Source organism: Indicator indicator, chromosome 30, assembly GCF_027791375.1.
Source record: "Indicator indicator isolate 239-I01 chromosome 30, UM_Iind_1.1, whole genome shotgun sequence".
Lineage (NCBI taxonomy): Eukaryota > Metazoa > Chordata > Aves > Piciformes > Indicatoridae > Indicator > Indicator indicator.
Genome location: NC_072039.1, coordinates 11,302,466 through 11,324,096, shown reverse-complemented (window position 1 = coordinate 11,324,096; position 21,631 = coordinate 11,302,466). Strand labels below are relative to the sequence as shown.

Below are 21,631 nucleotides of genomic sequence, written 5' to 3'. Positions count from 1 at the left end.
TCTAAAGCACTGACTGACTTGGAATGCAGCATCTAAAAAGACAACATGGGGGCTGTTATGCACGAGAGCTTTGCTTGCTGGGGAGGAGATGGCATCAGCATGCTGGGGAGGGTGAAGCCATTCTGGGTGGTGGCTTGGTTCAAGCAGGACAAGCCATGGATGGAGCAAGGACAGGCAAGAGGCTTTGCTTCCACTGCTGGTGCCACAGCACTCAGTGGCTGTGATGGGGCAAGCCCAGAGACGAAAAGGAAGCAGGCCTGGCCCTGGGAACAGGCTGGGGCTGGGGCTGCCTGGGCCAGGGGGTGAGCACAGGAACCTGGCTGCCTGTCCCTGTGTGCCCATGGGCACAGAGCTGCAAACACAAGAGATGCTTCCATGATCTGCTCAACTCAGCACTGCCAGGACCTGAAGCTCCCAGCCATGCAAGGTGCAGGCATCACCAAACCCCAACCACCTCCCATCACCCCACAGCCTGGGTTTTGGGGGACAACAGGGGGACAGGGAAAGCCACTCCACTCCTTGTGGCACCCTGGCATGCTGCCAGCAGCAGCCCCTTTCCATCAGGGCGTGGCCAGTGTCTGTGGCCCTGAGGGGAAAGCAGCACTGCCAAGTCAGAGCCTTGGGGACTGCTGGGTGAAGGTGGAACAGCTCAGGGGATGGTGGAGAAGGCAGTTTGGCATGGGAAGAACAAGAAGAGGGGCTGCAGGCAGGTGAGGATGCAGAGCCCACACCTGGAGCCTTCTGCTCTGAGCGTGCACTCCTGCCCTTCATTTCATCCACCACTGCCCCACTGCCAATCTAGGGCTGCAGCTCCTCCCCACGCAACAGCAGCCTTGCTTCTCAGATCAGCAGCTAATGAGCCAGGGAGATGGTTGGAGTGAAAACACCACCCAAAAGCAGAGCTGAGTCTGCCAGCACGAGTGGAACAAACCCCCGCCGCCTCTTCAGGGCTTCATCCGCCTCCACAGCCCCAGCTGATGCCTCTGCTCCTCCTTCCCCTCCTCACCCTGCCAGAGCCCAAAAGTCCCTGAGGGAGGGGGCTCCCAACACTTGCTTGGAATCACCTTCTTCCCTTAGAGCCAATAGAAAAAAAAAAAACAAAACAAAACAAAAAAAAACCCCAAAAACCTCAGAAAAAGGAAGAGTATAAAAATATCAAATAAAGTGCAGTGTGATGTTTTCGACACTCTTGCCTTGTTTTAATGAGCTGAGATGTGCTTGGAGCTTGGGTTCTCTCCAGTGAGCAATATCTTACAAACCCCTAACTACACCTAAAGCCATTTAGAAAACACTGAACGTTGGCACAGAATGGGAGAAGCCCACGAGGACGGACGGCGAGTGAGAGGGGAGGGAGGGGTGAAGCAGTGGTTCCAAACTCCATGGATGCTAAAAATACCAAAGGGGGTTTGCTCCCTACCATCATTAGAACGTGGACACTAATTGCTACCTTTGTTTACTCAGTGCCTCTGACTGCAACCCTACACATGAATACAGCTGCTTCCAGTTACAAGTGCTTCTCCCCTGTGCCAGTGGTGAAGGAGGGGCTGGCTGGGGACCCCTTTCTGCCCCCTCCTCCTCCTGCAGGGTGAGGCACAGGCTGAGCTCCTGTTAGTTCTTCAAGATGGCATCGTAGGCCTGGTAGACATACTGGGACACTTCGGGAGCACGGCACTTCAGGGAGAGCTGTGGAGGAGAGAGGAGGTCAGTGGGGGTGCAGTGGGGGTGCAGAGCCAGGCAGGAGCTCCTCACCATCCCCACAGGCACCCAGAAAGGGCTGAGCTACAGAATGGCTTGGACAGATCATGGACCTGGCTGATGGACACAAGTCCTGTGAGGAACAGCTGAGGGACTTGGGAGTGCTCAGCCTAGAGGAAAGGAGGCTGAGGGGAGACCTCCCTGCTCTCTCCAGCTCCCTGAAAGGAGGCTGGAGCCAGGTGGGGGTTGGGCTCTTCTCACATACAGCAAGTGACAGGAGAAGAGGAAATGACCTTCAGTTGTGCCAGGGGAGGTTCAGGTTGGGTTATCAGGAAAAAGGTCTTCCCAGAAAGGGTTCTCAGGCACTGGTCCAGGCTGCCCAGGGAGGTGCTGGAGTCACCATCCCTGGAGGGGTTTAAAATATGTGGATGTGGTGCTGAGGGATGTGGGTTAGAGGCAGTGGCTTAGCAGCAGTGCTGTGGTTGTGAGCTCTGGGTGAGTGCTGGGACTGGATGATCTCAGGTCTTTTCCAGCCCCAGCAGCTCCCTGTTCTGGGATGCAGACAAGCTGGTCTCCACTGCAGGAATGTGGCTGGGCATCAGCTTCTCCTTGGGAGAGGGGGGAAGGGCACCCTGGCAGCGCTCTCTCGCTAATGTCTCCTGGCTTCCTCTCTGGCTAACCTTGGCAGTACCTGCTGACTGCTGAGCGGGCACTGTCCCAGCTCACTGCCAGCACAGCAGTGTGATTCCACAGCAGGGTCATTCTGGGGGTTCTCACTTTGTGCAGCCCTCCCCCCAAGTCACTCCAGCAGGATCTGCCCAAGCCCAGCAGGCCCCAGAGCGAGGCGAGCCAGAGGGAGCCTGGGCACCCCACACCCACCGTGTAGTTGGGGTTCCCCGGCTGAATGCGGAGCTCAGCCAGGATCCAGATGCCGTTGGTGAGCTTCAGGGACTGGTAGAGCATGTCCTGGCCCTCCACATTCCTCTTTGCAATGGTGTAGACGTTGTTGTTCTGCAGTTTGCTGGAGACGGTGTCTTTGGAGAGAGGGGAGAGAAACCACATCAGTTAATTCAGACTCCTCATCTGCAGAGACAGCAGAGCCCAGGGCAGCCTTCCCAGGATGCAAGTGCAGGAGCAGGCACTGACTTCTGTCCCTGGGGACAGGAGCAGACATGACACAAGGGGACAAAAAGAGTCCTATTTGCTTCATGGACCTAACTCATTCCTTCTGGGCTGTGATGCCTCCTGAGATGTTTGTCCATCTTGCAGGGCTTCCACTCTGCCCTGGGTCACTGCTTTGATCAAGGCCAGAGTCTGCAGCTCAGAGGGGAAGAGGACTTTGCTTTATCTCTACTCCCAACAAGCCCTAGGCAGGCTAACCTGGAGGCAGACAGAAGACGAAGGTGGAGAAGAACAAAGACCCCTGAGTGAAGCTGAGTCCTGTCCCAGCCATGACAGCTGCCTCCACAGCTCCCTGCTGCTTCACCCCCGTGCCATGCACAGACACTTCTGGCCCAGACAATGTCCTACAAGGCAGTACCTTTCCTTTTTCAAGCAATCTCTTGGAAAGGTGAAGCCCCCCAGCCACCAGGGCTGTGCTATGCTAACACACTGTATGACCTCAGTGCTCACAGCACATGTGTGACCTCCCCTGCATGGCTGGAAGAAGGACACTTGGCTGCTTCTGAGGCACCCTTCAAAGAAACCAGAGGCAGAAGACAAAAACCCAAACCAGCAGCCTCTGGGTGCCAAGGGGTTTCTCAGGACAGCACAAAGCAAACCTCAAGTCTTCGGGTGCCAGTGAAGGGGGCACATTGACACTGTGGGTGGAAGGTTCAGGGTGGAGGACTCCACACCCAGTAAGCCAATTCCCATTCCTGGAGCTCCCAGCAGGTGCTCCAAAGCTCTCTGCCAGGGCTGGGTGTGGTGGACCATCATCAGCAGGTTGGGCACTTTTGACAGAGAGAGAAGTGGCCTTCAACCAATTTGCACTGAAAGGCAAGAGACTGGCAACGTGGGATCCATGCCAAGGAGCAGGACAGCAGCAGAGAAGTGGCACAAAGCAACTGTGCAACTCTAACCCAGCTCTGCAGCCATCAGCAGCAGTGCTGGGGCTGAGATGGACACCAGCCTGTGCTGGTGCATGGAGAGGGGTCAGAGAAGGGACAGCAGGGTCTGTTCACACACCAGGGAATGGCAGAAGCAGGGAAGAAAGGGCCCCACAACCCTGAGGCAGAGACTGGGACCTGCTGCTACCATGCAGGGCAGCAGTGATGCCAAGAGCATGGACAGCCTGGAGCCCTTTGGTGCCCAGACTTCGGAGCAGCTGTGAGCAGGTTGAGGAGGGTTCAGGCATGCAGCTACCCAGACACACTCAGATTTAGGTTTCCTCTCTTCCCCAGTTACTATGGCAACTGCAGATATAAGGAACTAATGAGATCCTTTGCTTAAACCCCCTCATGCTGTCTCCTTCCCCCACCTCTACACAACAAACCCACCCAGAGCAGGGCCATGGGCAAGGCAGAGCTGGCCCCTGCTTGCAGGGAGCATGGCTGGGACAGACCCACGCTGCAGGGACACCCCCACTGGGGATGACACCCAAACTCCCATCTCCTCATGCCCTCCAGCCAGCCAGAGCAGTCCCACGGCCCTCTGAAGGCACAGCCTTCAACATGAGCCTGGCCCAGAGAGTGGGTCCTGGGCTGCAAGGGACCTTGGTGTCAGCCTGGGTTTGTTGGCCCTGTTCTACTGTGGTTAAAGTTCACTGGTCAGAAGCCCCTCTGGACGCACATCCTGAGGGGCAACTGCTGGCAAGGGCTTGAGAACATCTCCAGCAATCTTTGTACCTGCTGGCAGCTCTGCCCCTCACTCTGAGAGCTGGAGCAGGTCCAGAGAAGGGCAAGGAAGCTGGGAAAGGGTCTGGAGAACAGGGCTGGGGAGGAGCAGCTGAGGGGAACTGGGGGTGTTCAGCCTGGAGGAAAGGGGGCTCAGGAGAACTTCTGCCTCTCTACAACTCCCTGAAAGGAAGCTGGACCCAAGGAGGGGTTGGGCTCCTCTCCCAAGGAACAAGCAACAAAGCAAGAGGAAATAGCCTCTAGTTGCCCCAAGGGAGGTTTAGGTTGGACATGAGGAACAATTTCTTCCCCTTGAGGGTTATCAAGGCCTGGCCCAGGCTGCCCAGGGCAGTGGAGGAGTCCCCACGTCTGTAGGGGTTTTAAAACCATGGAGATGTGGTGCTGAGGGCCATGGTTGAGTGGTGACCTGGCAGAGCTGGCTTCATGGTTGGACTAAGATCTGAAAGGTCTCCTCCAACCAAAACAATTCCATGAACCTTTGCTGGCAGAGCATTCCCCAGGGAACCTGTGTGCAGGTTTGGGAGCCAGGCTGGAAGCAGGAAGCTGCAATTTTGGCAGCTGTGGGGCTCCCATCCCACCACAGAGGAGGGAACTGCTCCTGCTGCCCAGCAGCTGTGCTTTGGGGGCACAGCGGGCAAGAGGGGGCCAGAGTGGGCGAGATGGGGCCAGAGTGGGTGAGATGGGGCCAGAGTGGGTGAATTGGGGCCAGAGTGGGCGAGATGGGGCCAGAGTGGGTGAATTGGGGCCAGAGTGGGTGAGATGGGGCCAGAGTGGGTGAGATGGGGCCAGAGTGGGTGAATTGGGGCCAGAGTGGGTGAATTGGGGCCAGAGTGGGTGGGTCTCTGAGCAGGGATGGGCTTGTTGGGAGGGAGAAACTGAGGCAGGGCACCTCCTAGGAAAGTCTTTTTTTCACCTCCCTTGTCTGACCTCAGTTGTCCTCTGCAGAGTGCAGGACACCCCACCCAGACGTGCCCTGTCTCACCCAGACACCCAGCGCAGTCCGAGCAGCCTGGGGTACAGCTGCTCAGCTCCTCTGCCCCCTCCTGCCCCCTCCCTCAGCACAGAGTGGGGACTGGTGAGATCCTGCCCCCTCCCTGCAGGTAGCAGCAGCTCCCCTCGCTCCTGTGCCTGGATTTTGGATGGAGATTGGGCAGAGTTGCTAAGCAACGGTGCCAGACTGTGCGGGGCTGAAGGCAGCACCACTAATGCCATGTGACAGCACAGCCTCTCAGAGCAAAAGTAACCCAAAAAGGCAGAAAGCTGCTGGGAGCAGAGAGCTGAGCCCCGCTCCAAACAGGGCTGCTGGCTTCTGGGTGGGAGCTCAGCAGCCAGCAACACCCTGAGCACTGCAGGAGCTGTCTGCACACATCTGGCCCTGGTGTGCTGGTCAAGAGAGGTTCTCCTGTCCCCCTGCTCTGCCCTGGTGAGGCCACATCTGGAATATTGTGTCCAGTTCTGGGCCACTCAGTTCAAGAAGGACCTCAGGGAACTGATTGTAAGAGTCCAGCCCAGAGCCACAGAGCTGCTGCAGGCAGTGGAACATCTCCTGTGAGGCCAGGCTGAGGGAGCTGGGGCTTGGAGCAGAGGAGCCTGAGGGCTGCCCTCATTGCTGGGGATCAAGATGTGCAGGGCTGGAGCCAGGCTCTGCTCAGGGATGGCCAAGGACAGCACAAGGGGCACTGGGGGCAAGCTGGAGCAGAGGAGGTGCCATGGGAACAGAAGGGAAAACTTTGTCACTGTGAGGGTGACAGAGTCCTGGAGCAGGCTGCCCAGAGAGGTTGTGGAGTCTCCTTCTCTGGAGCCTTTCCAAACCCCTCTGGATGTGTTCCTGTGTGAGCTGCCCTGGGTGACCCTGCTCTGGGTGACCCTGCTGTGGCAGGGGTCTTGGACTGGATGATCTCCAGAGGTCCCTTCCAACCCCTAATGTTCTGTGACTCTGACTGCAAACCAGAGGCACAGAGCTCTTCACCAGGATGGCAGAGCTTGCTCTGACCCTGCCAAGCAACCTCCACCAGGGCTGCTTCTTTTGGTGCTTATCCTCCAAATGCTCTCAAAGCACAGAGGAAGAACACAAAGAGATTTTTCCTAGCACCAAGGTCAGAGAAGCCTCTGCCACCAGTCCACCTCTCAGGGTTGGGTTTGTGGAGTTTGTTTTCCTCTGGCTTTGCTTTTTAAACAGAGATCTTACTCAGTCCAACAACTAAAGAGCACAACAGGAAACACAAGCAGGCAGGGAAGAGCAGGTGGACAAAACCTCCTCCCTTGCACTGAACCAACCCAATCCTCCTCAACAGCACTTTCCCTCTGGCTACAGTGAAGGACATCCTCAAACCTCTGGCAGTACAGATGAAGAACTTCACTTCCAAGCTCACACAACCAAGAGGAGCAATTGGCATCAAAGGTCACAGTCAGTATCAGCATGGGAAACACATCTCTGAACATGGACCTTGGGGGCCTTTTGCTGGCTATCAGGAAGTAAAATTCAATGGTAGCTGAGAAGGTCCCAGGCTGAGCAGCACCTGAATGGTTCTGAGCATCCAGCCAAGAACCCAACACATCTGCAGGCTCTGCTCTGGGGGGGATCAATAGCATCTGGTCAGTATTATGCCAGCACATCCATTTCCAAGGCAGGGTCTGCAAGTTTCTAGATCAGGTCACTAGATTTGCACCTCCAGCAAACAATCCTCCCCCCCAGGGAAGGTTGTATTTGATTGTCCCCAGGTTGTTCCAGCAAGAAAATCCAATTCCTCTTTGTTCTAGCAGCAGCAGCAGCAAACTGCTCAGGGGAGGGAAACCAAAGTGGCCACTGCATACCAATAAAGGCACATTTCAGCTGCCAGTGCTAGAGCTGCTGCTTCACACCAAGCTGTGGCCCAGTAATAAGCAACTCCCAAGTTCCTAGAACTGCTGAGCAGCCCAGCAGCTAACTGCCTCCTGTTTACTGCTGCCCATTCTCCATGTGCAAGTCAGCCTGTCCTCCTGCACACTGTGGGCATGGCTAAGCAGAACTTTAGAGAACAACAACATTCAGCTAATCTGATTTGCTTATCTTAGCTCAGGGCAATGATCCTTTAAAATTGAATCAAACTTTGCATGATGAAACCACAGTGTCAGCAAGGCCAAGGGAGCTTCAGTGCCTGCTGAACTGCAGGGGACACCTCACTTGGTGGAGCTGCACCCACAGCACCCAAATTGTTTGAGCTCCAACACCCGAGGAATCTATTTTCATGCACTAGGTCCTTATGTTTTCATTGGAAACTCCCAAACCAAGTAATCTAACACTGGATTCCTGAGGTGAGAGTGCTGAGGTGTAACAGTGGCCCTGTGTTTTCATGACAAATGGCATCTCTGAAGATGGTTTTCTCCATGGAACCACCACGACCTCTTCCCAAGAGGCATAAGAACTCCAATGAACTGGAGATGTGAACTGAGCACCCCTTGGCCTCAGGATACAGCCACAGAGACTCCCCCTCCATGGCCATACAGCTCCAGCCCTGAAGAACAACCTCAGGCCAGGGCCAGCTCATGCTGCCAGGAACCTGAGCCCCAGATCCCTGCTCCAGAACCAAGCCCTCATCTCTCCCTGTGTCACTGGAGCAGGCTGCCCAGGGACGTTGTGGAGTCTCCTTCTCTGGAGAGCTTCCAAAGCCACCTGGGCATTGTGATCCTGGGCAAGCTGCCTTGGGTGCCCTGCTTGAGCAGGGGTTGGATTGGATGATCTCCAGAGGTCCCTTCCAGCCCCCACCATGCTGGGATTTTGTGACCATTTAGAGGTACCTGCTCCTCCCCCCACAGCTGGGCACTTTATCCTAAGCTTCAGCTTGCAGTGCCATGGGCTGCCTGCAGCAGCCAAGGCTTTCTGGCTCTTCTGTGCCCAATTACAGAGTGAGCTGCCAGGGACAGGAGCTGCTTCTGCCACCCCTCAGCACTCAAGGGATGTTGTACCTACAAGGTCCTGGGAGCACAGACTGATGCAGAAGCATCCCCATGGATGAACCGAGTTTAGCTCCTTTTTGTTTGGAGGAACAAAAGGAATAAGCTGGGGAGAAGCCTGCAGTGTACCCAGGAGGTGTTGTGAGACAACTGCTGCACAGTGCAGCCCTCATCCATGAGAAATGCCCAAGCTGCCTTCCTGGCAGGTAACATCTGTTCAGAGCCAGGCTGGATGAGGTCTTGGGCAACCTGATCTTGTAGGAGGTGTCCCTGCCCATGGCAGAGGCTTTGCAACTAGATCACAGAACAGGTTGGGTTGGAAGGGACCTCGAAGATCATTCAATTTCAACCCCCTGCTACAGGCAGGGACATCTCCCACCAGCCCAGGTTGCTCAAGTCTTCATCCAAGCCAGCCTTGAACACCTCCAAGGAGGGGGCAGCCACAGCCTCCCTGGGCAACTTGTTCCAGTGTCTCACCACCCTCACTGTAAAAAAATTTCTTGCTAATCTCCAGTCTGCTGCCCTTGTCACTCCCAGCCCTTGCCAAAAGTCCCTCCCCAGCTCTCCTGAAGCCTCCTTCAGGTACTGGAAGGCTGCTTTAAGGCCTCCCTGAAGGCTTCTCTTCTCCAGGCTGAACAGCCCCAACTCTCTCAGCCTGTCCCCACAGGGGAGGTTCTCCAGCCCTCTGATCATCTTCACAACATCCTCTGAAGCCTCTCACACAGATCCATCTCCTTGTGTTGGGATCTCCAGACATGATGTTTAAAGTCCCTTCCAACCCAAACCATTCTATGGTTCTATGAAAACTCCACCCCTGGGCTGGGTGTCCAGCCTGCTTCACTTTGGTTTCATGAAAAAAACTCCATTTTCAGTTTCCCCACTGAAGAAGATCAGCAGCCCTGATCTGGCTGCTCAGCAGGACCTCCTGCATGTCTGCACATGGCTTCAGCCCCACTTCTCAGCACACCTCCCAGAGCTCAGGAGAGTGAAGGCTCCTTGTAGCCAGGAGAAGAGCTATGCACTGGGGGTGCAGGGAGCAGAGGTGTGAGCAGGCTGTGCCCAGCCCTGTGCCATTCAGCACAGTCTGCTCACCGGGCTGCTGCCTGCTGCAGCAGTGCCAGCGCTGCCACCAGGGCACACGTGCTGGGAGCTGAGCTATTTTCAGCTCAGAGCTGAGTCTGGCGTCACTGGGCTGGGCTGGGTGAGGCCACAGCATGAATGGGGACTGCCAGCCTGTGGGTGGGCTGAGGCTGGCCATGAATGACTGATCCCAGCCATTGACGTGGGCAGGAGGAGGCTCGGGGCGGCTGCACACCTCTGCAGGAGCTTCTCCTCTGTGCTGCAGGGCTGCACAAGCACAGCACCTGAGGGCTGTGGTCAGGGGCTGGGGAGCTCTGCAGCCTTTGCTCTGTGGTGGCAGCAGCCATGTCCCTGATTTGACACAGCAAGGGGACAGCTGCAGGCTGCAGCTGCTCAGTGAGCAACAGAACCACTGACAGCAGTCAGGGCTTGATCCTGGCTGGCCTTTAGAACATGAACCAGACTTTCCTCCGTAAGGATCAAGAGCCTACAGATTTTATACCCAGAGCTGCTATTCTTGGAAGAAAGGAGGTGGCTTAAAACAAGGCTGTTTTCAGTGGATGTAAAGGATCCAAGGTTAGGAATCTTGAAAGACTCTCATCCTGCTGCAGCACAAGGGCAGGCAGCCTCCAGCTTGTTCTGGCTTCCAGAGGGACCTGGACAAGCTGGAGAAGCAGGGCTGTGTGAACCTCATGAGGCACAAGAAGATCAAGAGCAACATCCTGCACCTGGGTCAGGAACCCCCAGTATCCTTCCAGGCTGTGGGGTGCTGAGACAGGAAAAGCTGAACAGAAGCTGGCACCGAGCACTGCCAGCCCAGCCCCAGCCTGTCCTGGGCTGATCCCCAGCAGTGTGGGCAGCAGGGGCAGGGAGGGGATTCTACCCCTCTGCTGTGCTCTGCTGGGACAGCTCTGGAGTCCTCAGCACAGACAGGGACCTGTTGGAGCAGGGCCAGAGGAGGCCATAGCAGTGCTGGGAGGGCTGGAAGCCCTCTGCTGTGAGGTCAGGCTGGGAAAGTTGGCCTTGGTCAGCCTGGAAAAGAGAAGGCTCCAGGGAGACCTTCTGGTGTCCTTTCAGTGCTGAAAGGGGAGATCAGAAAGCTGGAGACAGAGTTTTCTCAGGGCTTGTTGTGACAGGACAAGGGGGGATGCTTTGAATTCAAAGACTGGAGAGAAGGGAAGAAATGTTTGACACTGAGGGTGGGGAGAGCCTGCCCAGAGGGGTGAGAGCTGCCCCATGGCTGGCAGCAGTGCAGGTCAGGTTGTTTGGGGCTCTGAGCAACCTGCTCTGATTGCAGCTGTCCCTGCTGACTGCAGGGGGTTGGACTGGATGACATTTAAAGGTCCCTTCCCACCTAATCAGCCTACAGACCCTTAGCAAAATGGATTCAGCTGTCACAAGAGCTCACCCAGCCTATTTCACTCTGCCCTGGTGGGCACTATCAGTCACTTAGCACTTTGAGAGCAGTCTCATGCTGGAAGCTCAGCTCTCCTCCTTTGGGGTTCAGCTGATCCTTGCTCAGACAAGACCTGATGCTCTTAGGATGTTCTGTACTTGCAGAGATTCCTGCTCAGATGGCCGGGGGGGGGGGTTGGAACTAGATGATCTTTAAGGTCCCTTCCAACCCAAACCACTCTGTGATTCCATAAAACATCCAAGAATTCCTTGGTTTCCCCTCCTGCAAGCTCCTGGCCTGCTCGGTGCGGAAGCCCAGGTGGTGCAGGAAGGAAAGGGCTGGCACAGCCCTGGCAGGGAGGGCTGTGGGCAGCGGAAATGCAAACCCAGAAGCTTCAGCAGGTGGAAGTTGTGAGCTCTGGGGCTGAGCCATGACCCACTTTCTGCCACACTGAAGCCAAGCAGGCTGGCAGCTCCTGCCCGCCCCCAGCATCCCCAACTCGGCAGTGCAGAGCATGCAGGGCTCTTGGGAGCCTCTCCCACCCCAGCCCTGCCAGGGGCTGTGACACCACCTCAGAGAAACCCCTTCTGTCCCTGTGCCCTCCCTGGGAGCTGGTAGCACCTTCTCCCCCCAGTATCACCAGTTCAGGCAGGCCTGAGCAAGCAGCCTGCTCTCCAGCTGGCAAAGCCTCCCTGAGCAGGAGTGCTGCCAGTCACCCCACACTGCCCACATTCCCTTCCCAGGGAGCAGGGGGCACAGCCAGGACCACCAGTGCCCTGCTTCCCAGCCTAACTCCCCCCTCTCCCTCCCAACCACACCCACTGCCAGCCAGCACCACAACACCCCAGTTCCAACCAGGAGCAGCTCCCAACATTCCTGACTGGAGCTGCAAAGAGCCCAGGCCAGTGGTGGAGCAGGGTGGGAGCAGAAGGCATCACCCAGCAGCAGCACTGCAGTGCAGGGGGGAGGCTCTGCCAAGCTCAGCAGTGGGAGGGCTGGAGGAGGCACAGAGGTTGTTCTCCTTTGAAACCCCACCATGAAATCAAGTCATAAGGTCCCACAGCTGCTATTTCCCCCCTCCTCTTGTGTGCTCCATCTTTTATATTCCAAAATAGTAATAATGAGTACAAAGAGAGCCGTGGTGCCTGTCTGCAGCTGAAGCACGAGGGTGTTCATTGTGTAACTGCAGACACTGAGTGAATAAAAAGGTCACAGGGTTTGTAATCAATAGGGACACTTTTTATCCTCTGTGAAACAGAGCAGCTTTCATGAGAATCACTTGGCTCCTGCTCAGAACCTCTTGAAGAGGAGCAGAGCTGCTACACTGGCCCCATTCCACATTTTTTCACACTCCCTCATCCTTCAGCAGCAGCAAGGTCATGGGTACAAGTAGGATGCTCAGAGAGGTAACCAGAGAGCTAAACACTGAGCTGTGAGTGACAGAGCACAATCCAAAGGCATCAACACACCAGCCAGCAGCTAATGGTCACAGCTGACCAGATCTCCTCTCACACTCCTGCCCTCCACACAGATCTGAACATTTTGCAGCACTTATAGGGCTACTCTCTCACAAGAGAAAGGGGCAAGCAGATGCTGAAAGGTGAAGTGACAGGCCCAGGATTATGCAGCAGGTTAAATCAGGGCTGGAGCACTCTGTCTGAAACATACAGCAGCAGGTAAAGGCTGCTGAATGCTGCAGGTAGCTCTATTGAGAAGAGCAACCTTGGAGAGAAGCAAAGTACAAAAGAGAAGACAAGAATGCAAGGTGCAGAATGAAAAGGCAGAGAAGGGCAAGGCTGAGACCTGGGATTTCAGATGTGCTTTTGTGGGGAGCCAGCTGAAGAGTGTGACCAAAGCAAGCCCTAGGATGCAAGGCTGTTCTGGTCAGAAGTACCATCCCTAGCCAGCCATTAGCCACAATCTATTAGCAAGGTGATCAGAAGAGCTCTCAGGGTGGCAGAGTTAAGCTACTCACCAGCATTCAGGTGGCAGTCCTTAATCTGGAACTGGAGCTCATTTTCATTGGGAATGTCCTTCCACGTGGCGAGGAAGACCTGGCGCTCTGGGGAGGAGAAAGGCCATCAGCACCCCTGCCTCCTCACAGCACCACACTGCTCATTGCTTCACCCCAGGATGTTACACAAAATGGTCTTCTGGGCACACTTTGCACTGCCATGGACAGATCCAGGATTTGTTCCTACAACAATCTGAGCATCAGTGTAAAAGCAGCAAAGCTTGGATGGATTTTGGACCCCCAAACCAGTGGCAATCTTTGCCTCAGGAGCTGCCTGCAAGCCAGGAACAGGCTTTGGCAAGACAGAGGAAGATCTACACCTTTACACTAGGGAAAGCTGCTTTCCAAGCACCTTCCCAGCCAGTTCCAGCAATAGTTTAATAAAAGGTAACCAGGAATACAGGAATTACAGTTAAAGTGGTGTGGGGGCAAATCCTAGACCCACCCAAGTGAATCAAACCCTAAATTCCTCCACGCCCCCAAAACCAAACCCAAACCACTAAAAAAAATTCCTCCTCAAAGCAGACAGATCCCACTCCTTGCCTGGCAGGTGGATCAGAGCAGAGGGCTTGGGTTCTGGCAGCTACTGGAGCTCAGAACAACAGGGCCAGGCTACCAAACCAGAGCAGTTGAGGGATGCACTGCTCTGAAGGCCACAGCCAAGCACACATCAGCCTCAGCCGCGGGACAGCGGCGGCCGGCTGGGTGCTGTGAGGGGCCTGGCTGAAGGGGGCTGACTAAAAGCACTCACCCATCTTGCCATCCTCCACAAACAGCACATTGAGAGGGATCAGGCAGCTGAAGTAAAAGACATCAATGTTGTTTTTCACAGCCACCTGTGAGGGGAGAGAGCAGGAAGGGTTAGAGGAGGGGAGAGAGCAAGGAGGGCTTGCCGGAGGGGAGAGAGCAAGGAGGGCTTGCCGGAGGGGAGAGAGCAAGGAGGGCTTGCGGAGGGGAGAGAGCAAGGAGGGCTTGCCGGAGGGGAGAGAGCAAGGAGGGCTTGCCGGAGGGGAGAGAGCAAGGAGGGCTTGCCGGAGGGGAGAGAGCAAGGAGGGCTTGCCGGAGGGGAGAGAGCAAGGAGGGCTTGCCGGAGGGGAGAGAGCAAGGAGGGCTTGCCGGAGGGGAGAGAGCAAGGAGGGCTTGCCGGAGGGGAGAGAGCAAGGAGGGCTTGCCGGAGGGGAGAGAGCAAGGAGGGCTTGCCGGAGGGGAGAGAGCAAGGAGGGCTTGCCGGAGGGGAGAGAGCAAGGAGGGCTTGCCGGAGGGGAGAGAGCAAGGAGGGCTTGCCGGAGGGGAGAGAGCAAGGAGGGCTTGCCGGAGGGGAGAGAGCAAGGAGGGGTTGCTGGAGGGGAGAGAGCAGGAGGGCTTGCTGGAGGGGAGAGAGCAGGAGGGCTTGCTGGAGGGGAGAGAGCAGGAGGGCTTGCTGGAGGGGAGAGAGCAGGAGGGCTTGCTGGAGGGGAGAGAGCAAGGAGGGCTTGCTGGAGGGGAGAGAGCAGGAGGGGTTGGCTGGAGGGGAGAGAGCAGGAGGGGTTGGCTGGAGGGGAGAGAGCAGGAGGGGTTGGCTGGAGGGGAGAGAGCAGGAGGGCTTGCTGGAGGGGAGAGAGCAGGAGGGCTTGCTGGAGGGGAGAGAGCAGGAGGGGTTGCTGAAGGGGAGAGAGCAGGAGGGCTTGCTGGAGGGGAGAGAGCAGGAGGGCTTGCTGGAGGGGAGAGAGCAGGAGGGCTTGCTGGAGGGGAGAGAGCAGGAGGGGTTGGCTGGAGGGGAGAGAGCAGGAGGGGTTGCTGAAGGGGAGAGAGCAGGAGGGGTTGCTGGAGGGGAGAAAGCAGGAGGGCTTGCTGGAGGGGAGAAAGCAGGAGGGCTTGCTGGAGGGGAGAAAGCAGGAGGGCTTGCTGGAGGGGAGAGAGCAGGAGGGCTTGCTGGAGGGGAGAGAGCAGGAGGGGTTGCTGGAGGGGAGAAAGCAGGAGGGGTTGGCTGGAGGGGAGAAAGCAGGAGGGGTTGGCTGGAGGGGAGAAAGCAGGAGGGGTTGGCTGGAGGGGAGAAAGCAGGAGGGGTTGCTGGAGGGGAGAGAGCAGGAGGGGTTAAAGGAGGGAAGACAAAGGGTGATGGGTTTGAAGTAAAAGAGGGAGATTTGAACTGGAGAGAAAGAAGAAATATTTGACACTGAGGGTGGTAAGAGACTGGCCCAGGTTGCCCGGAGAGGTGGTAGATGCCCCCATCCCTGGAACCATTGCAGGTCAGGTTGTTTGGGGCTCTGCAGCAACCTGCTGAGCAACCTTCTGCTGGCTGCAGAAGGGTTGGACTCGATGGCCTTTACTGGTCCCTTCCAATCCAACCCTGTCTGTGACTGTGACTAGAGGAGGAGAGAAAGCAGGAGGGGTCAGAGGAGGAGAGAAAGCAGAAGGGGTCAGAGGAGGAGAGAAAGCAGAAGGGGTCAGAGGAGGAGAGAAAGCAGAAGGGGTCAGAGGAGGAGAGAAAGCAGAAGGGGTCAGAGGAGGAGAGAAAGCAGAAGGGGTCAGAGGAGGAGAGAAAGCAGAAGGGGTCAGAGGAGGAGAGAAAGCAGAAGGGGTCAGAGGAGGAGAGAAAGCAGAAGGGGTCAGAGGAGGAGAGAAAGCAGAAGAGGTCAGAGGAGGAGAGAAAGCAGGAGGGGTCAGAGGAGGAGAGAAAGCAGAAGAGGTCAGAGGAGGAGAGAAAGCAGGAGGGGTTGCTGGAGAAGAAACCAGGGGGTTAAAGCATCTCTCTCAGCTGGAAGTCCAAAGTGACCCCACGGCTGCGTGTGGCCTCATTGCCTGCCCACGCACCCTGGAGTGCTCCTTCTGAGCACTCTCATGAGACTACCTGGAGAGATGTTCCTGAGCTTCTGAGTAGGTTCAGACTAGGCTCAGTCCCACCCCTCAGTGCTCGCTCCATTTGCACTAAAAGCTGCTCAATCTTCTCCAGCCAGCATTTCACCATTCTGCAGCAGAACCAATTGCCCTGCTGGGGTCACAGCCAGCATCCTCACTCTGTTCTCCTCTGTTTCAGCCTCTCCCTCCCCTCACTTCTTCTACTTCTGAGGTATTCTCAGACCTCTGGGTTGCACACAGCCACTATCATGTCTCTCATACTGCACACAAGCTTCTTCACCGCCCTTCTTTGCCATTTCAGTCTGTAATTCCCCAGCTCCAAACCCCTGTGTGTTCTGCACTTTATTTTCACTCTCAATTCTTGATTTCTCACCTCCTTGATTAGCTCCATCTCAGCCCAGACACCTTCTAGAAAGCCTGAAGCAGGTCCACTGCCTTCCCCTTCCTTTCAGCATTTCCCACATCTCCTGCCTTTACCTTAGTGAAAGCAAACATGCTGGGTGTTGATTCCTGGAAGCAAGAAAACCTTTGCTACAGAGCAATCAGGACAGGCAAAAAGAGATTACCTGACAAAAGACTTAATTCTCAGTGTCATTAAAGCCCAGCAGCCAGGGAGATGCTCTGGATTGGTTTTATCACATGTGCTTGCCACACACCAACTGATCTCTGCCAGCACAGAGCATGAGCTCACTCTGTCTTCCCCAGGCTGAGAGCTGAAGGTACAGCAGGAGCAAACTGGAGGTCTGAGAGGGTGAGCTGTCACAACACAGCACAGCAAAAGGGAGCTCTGGGCTTTATTTCTATGCCTCTCATGCTCTGCTGGCATCATCCCACGTAGCACAGGCCTGTCATGGGAGCGCAGTTCAGCAGGCACCTGCCACTGCCTGCAAGGAAGGAAACGTGTAAAAGAGAGCTGGAATGGAAGCTGTGTGAGCAGCCTGGAATTTCAGGAGCTGTTTGAGCTGCTGTTTCCTCTGAGAAATCTCAGAAGGGGTTCTCCAGTTCCTCACCCAGCTGAAACACAAAGCAGACCATGCTAAAACTCTGAGCCAAAGAAATAAATGTGCTGCTAGAAAACCCTGATGCCAAGACCAACTCCATTGCCATTAATAATTACACACATTAGTGTCCTGCTGAGAAAAATCTATCATCCCACAGTGGCAGGGCTAGGAAGACATCCTTGAATGTTGGCTAAACCAGCTGCAGTCAGCCAAGGGAGGGGAACAAACCAGAGAATTCAGCTGATCAGACATGAATGAAAGCCAGAGGACAAGTGGTAGGAGACTGAGCTCCTGACTGAACTCCTTTAGCAACTGGGAAGGTCCCAGAAGTGCAAAGAGCAGCAGAAAGGTGGATGTGAGAGGCTGGGGGGGAGAGTTCTGCTTCCAGCCATCACTAAAGGGAGCAGCTTGTATCAAATTTCCACAGTGCAAACCAGCTTAAGAAGGGATTAGCTTAAAGCCCACTAAAGCCATGTAAATGATGGTGCAACCTAGAGCTAAAATGGAAATGGTCCTCTGCAACGGGGAGCTGTGATGTGCTTCCAGTGCTGGCATCAGCCTCACGGGCTGGAGCAGCTCTGTGATGCATCCAGAGCCCCAAAGCCAGAGGGGTGAAAGGATTAAGTGACTCACCTCTGCTAAAGGGGATTGAGCAGCCAGAAATGCACCTCAGACTGGGAGGGCAGAGCTAGGGAAGGGACAGCAGCGTGGTCGTTCCACACCTTGTGTTTGGATGGAAATCATGGAGCACAGCCCCAAGAGGGAAAATTTAGGCTAAATGTCTGGGAAAACTTGATAGCGAGAATTATTAGGCAGCACAATATTCTCCTGAGGAAGAGACAAGCTCCAGTGCTTGGAGTATTTAAAATCAGCCTTGACAATGCTCTCAGTAAGAGGAACCACAGCAAAGCAGAGCAGGGACTCCACTTCCCCAGCTCTGATGTAATGATGAATTGCCTTGGAACACCAGAGCTCACTTGGCTTTTGTAGCTCATGGTTGTTGCTGTACAAGAGCAGCTCCTTACAAGAGGGGCTGGAAAGCTGAGCCTTCTGCCTTCCTCCAGGCATGGTTCTGGAGGCACACTCACATTAATATGCTATCCCTGTCCCTGCAGTTATGAGAAGGCTATAAAAAGGTATCTGCTGACCTGCTTCTCAACTCTGCAGAAACACACTGAGTAAGCTGCTTTGGCTATACTCTGGAGAGCTACCCAATTAAGATGCTCTGAAGGATGATTTCTTCCCAGCAAAGAAATGTGAGCCACAGGCCAGGCTACCTCCTCCCAAGCTGCATCACTGGGTTCAGTAATGATATCACATGCCACAGAATCCCAGCGGGGTGGGCTTGGAAGGCACCTCTGGAGATCACCCAGGCCAACCCCCCTGCTAAAGCAGGGCACCCACAGCAGCTTGCCTAGGATCACAATGCCCAGGGGGGGTTGGAAGCTCTCCACACAAGGACACTCCACAACCTCTCTGGCCAGCCTGCTCCAGGCCTCCAGCACCCTCACAACAAACAACTTTCTCCTCCTCTTCACGTGGAACCTCCTGGCTTCCACTTTGTGCCCCTTGCTGCCCCTTGTGCTGTCCCTGGACACCACTGAGCAGAGTCTGGCCCCATTCTCTTGCCCACCCAGCCCTCTGCTGCCTGTGCATGGCTCCAGACTTGTGCCTGCAGGGAAGCATTTGGCTGTCAGGCACCCACAGGATCCCCAGAACCCTCCCTGTCAAACACGATGAAGCCAAGGAGCTGGCAGTGCCCCACAGCTCTTGCTGAGCATTGCTCAGCTCCCCTCTGGGGCTGCTCTTCTGCAGGCTCTCAGCCCCAGGGCTCTCAGCCTTTGCTCCTCACAGAGCTGCTCCAGGCCCCTCAGCAGCTTTAGAGCCTCCCCTGCACTCTCTCCAGCAGTTCTCTGTCTCTCTTGAACTGGGGAACCCAGAACTGGACCCAGGACTCTGGTTGTGACATCCCTAGGGCACAGTACAGGGGGTGAAGAACCTCCCTCGACCTGCTGGCCATGCTCTTCTTCATGGACCTAGGGAGACCATTGGCCTTCTTGGCCACAAGAGTCACATTGCAACTCTCTGTAATGATGCAGAAATCAGCTGTTACTCAGAAGTTTTGGAAACAGCAAAGGATAAAGCTACAGTCCCTGTAAAGCTCCAGCTTCCCAAGCCTAGGTGCCTTGGTGCACCACCACCTACTTCCCCTGAATGGGCAGGTAGGTGCTGTTAGCTCTGTGGTCCCCAAAACCTGGTCCATGAAAAGCCAAGTGCAGATAGCTGGATGGGAAAACTTGCACTAAGGAGAGTCTAAGAGGTCCTGCCAGCTGATACCAGTGCTCCAAGGTCATGCTCCCACCCACACACTGCTGCATCAGGAGCATCCAATGCCAGCTGACAAGCTACAAAATCAACCTCAGACAGAAAGCAGAAACTGAGAAGCTATTAACAGCTGAATGCCCAACTCCCAGTGCTCCTCAGGTGGGAACACTGACCTGTGACAATCAATGACAACTGAAGAGATAGCAGTAGCTGAGCAGTCTCTGAAGGTTTGATGTGCTTGAAGGGAACCTCCACTTGCACTCACTACATCCTCCCAGTCCAGATTAACTTTGCCTGTGGCTCAGCAGCTTCAACCTGCCAACGTGAGCATGAACTATGAAATCTTTAACAAGTCCTTCAAGTTCAGCCATTTGAGACTTGAATCAGAAGCATTTTATATATATATATAAATAATATTTTCCATCTATGATCTTTTTGAAAGGGGAGGGGAAAAAACCCAAAGCTTACTAGGCTTGTGAATTCAGTCAAGCAGATTACACAGCTTCTGAGGGATGGCAGGCAAAAGGTGCCAGGTTTCTAATGCAATGCTTCACTGCTGACAGGGTGTGAGCCCACTGCAAGCTGGCACAGGGGTCCCAATCCCACCTCATCCATGATCCGATTAGAGGAAGAAGCACCTCCAGAAACACCCCTGGAATGTGTTTGTTCACCTTGCAGCACGAGCAGCACCTTTCTCTTGCCCTTTCTGGCAGTGCAAGTCCCTGCTAGCCAACGCAGGGCGTTTTGGGGAGAACAATGCCAAGTCCTTTCCTTCAGCACTGGAGGTTTCCGATGCTTTCAATCCCCGACTTGAGCACAAAAAACTGACTTCCAAAGTCAAGGCTGAAAGCAACACAGATGCTTCCCATCAGCAGCAAGTACACAACATACCCAACTCAGAATCCCATTAGCACCTACACTAAATTAAGGATTTTCTTCCAAGTCGGGTTTTGCTTTAGAGCCTGGTAAGAGCCAAACTGTGAAGGCGAGGAGAGCTCTGCTCTGGGGAGTCTTTTCTACCTCTGCCAGCACAAGGTCACGCTCTGTTCTGTGACAGTCTGCTACTCGCCTGGCAGCTGCCCCCAGGGACTGCCAGATCCTTGGCTTCATTGTGTTTGACAGGGAGGGTTCTGGGGATCCTGTGGGTGCCTGACAGCCGGATGCTTCCCTGCAGGCACAAGTCTGGAGCCGTGTGCAAGTGGCAGGGGGCTGAGTGCTGAGCCCATGGCTGTGACTGTGGCCAGGTGCTGAGCCCATGGCTGGGGCTGGGTGCTGAGCCTTCGGCTGGGGCTATGAGCAGGTGCTGAGCCCGTGGCCGGGGCTGTGGCCGGGTGCTGAGGCCTCGGCCGGGGCTGTGGCCGGGTGCTGAGCCCTCGGCCGGGGCTGTGGCCGGGTGCTGAGCCCTCGGCCCGGGCTGTGGCCGGGTGCTGAGCCCTCGGCCGGGGCTGTGGCCGGGTGCTGAGCCCTCGGCCCGGGCTGTGGCCGGGTGCTGAGCCCTCGGCCCGGGCTGTGGCCGGGTGCTGAGCCCGCGGCCGGGGCTGTGGCCGGGTGCTGAGCCCACTGCCGGGTGCTGATGCTGGTGGGCAGGAGCAGGCAGCTTGCAGGGGTTATGCTGTCCTGTGTGCATGCTGCATGCCTGCTGCATTCGCAGCTCACCATGCATGCTGCAGCCAATGTGCTGCACTGTGTGCCAGACCTGTCCTTAATGCAGCAGCCAGCAGCTTCCTGCAGCTCAGCCAGGAACCAGCCACAGATGCCAAGCTGTGATCCAAGTCCTTAATTCAGGGAGCTCCCAGGAGGGTTCTCTTCTCTTCTCTGCTGCAGTCAGACCTTGCCTAGCAGAGGCTGTTAACAAACAACAAACCCAAGCAAGCAGCTCCTGAAGCTGCTGCATGGTGCTGGGGCAGTGACTCTGAGGGGGCTCACACCCAGGCAGATGTTTCCCAGGCAGGCTCAGAAGGGAGGGCACCTCTGGTGGGCCCTGCTCACACTGCTTCTCAGCCCTGTTTTGCTGGAGAGCTAAGTGTGTGGAATCTGTTTCCAAGTACCCAGAGCGCTGCAGTTGTGAGCCGAGATGCATTAACACCTCTGATGAATGAGAGCTCCAGCAGCTCTGTGCTGCCAGCGAGACACTGAGGGTGGAGGAGCAGAGGTGATGAGTTGCAGCACAGCTGAGCGTGGAAGCAGAAGGATGACCCAGGGCAGTAGCAGCTTTCCTCAATGAAGGAGCTGCCCCTTCCTCTGTCTTCACAGAAATGCTCTGCCAGACTCATTGGAAGAAATCAAAACCTGCACCCAGTGCCACTCAGCAGCAAGGCAGAGGGCTGGGTTTCCAGGTGCCACCTTTCAGAAAGAATGCAGCTGGCAGACTTCCCATGCTCCAGGTCACTGGGCAGGTGTTTGGGAAAGCTGCAGCTCTGCTGTGCCAGCTGCCTGCTCGAGAGCTGCAGCCCACAGCCCAGGCAGCAGGGAACGCACTGCACTGATCCACAGT

General features: G+C 55.7%; 1 protein-coding gene across 1 annotated transcript in view; it reads right to left on the bottom strand.

Annotated features, from left to right (window-relative positions):
* Window positions 1-1,192: 1,192 nt before the first annotated feature.
* The window catches only part of AP2B1 (adaptor related protein complex 2 subunit beta 1), a 91,101-nt gene continuing 70,662 nt past the window's right edge, over window positions 1,193-21,631 (bottom strand). The window contains exons 17-20 of the mRNA XM_054394234.1: window positions 13,725-13,809; window positions 12,935-13,021; window positions 2,575-2,729; window positions 1,193-1,683 (exon numbers count right to left, since the gene is read on the bottom strand). Coding sequence (XP_054250209.1) covers window positions 1,609-1,683; window positions 2,575-2,729; window positions 12,935-13,021; window positions 13,725-13,809 — 402 coding nt within the window. The 3' untranslated portion in view covers window positions 1,193-1,608. The remainder of the gene's footprint in view (window positions 1,684-2,574; window positions 2,730-12,934; window positions 13,022-13,724; window positions 13,810-21,631) is intronic.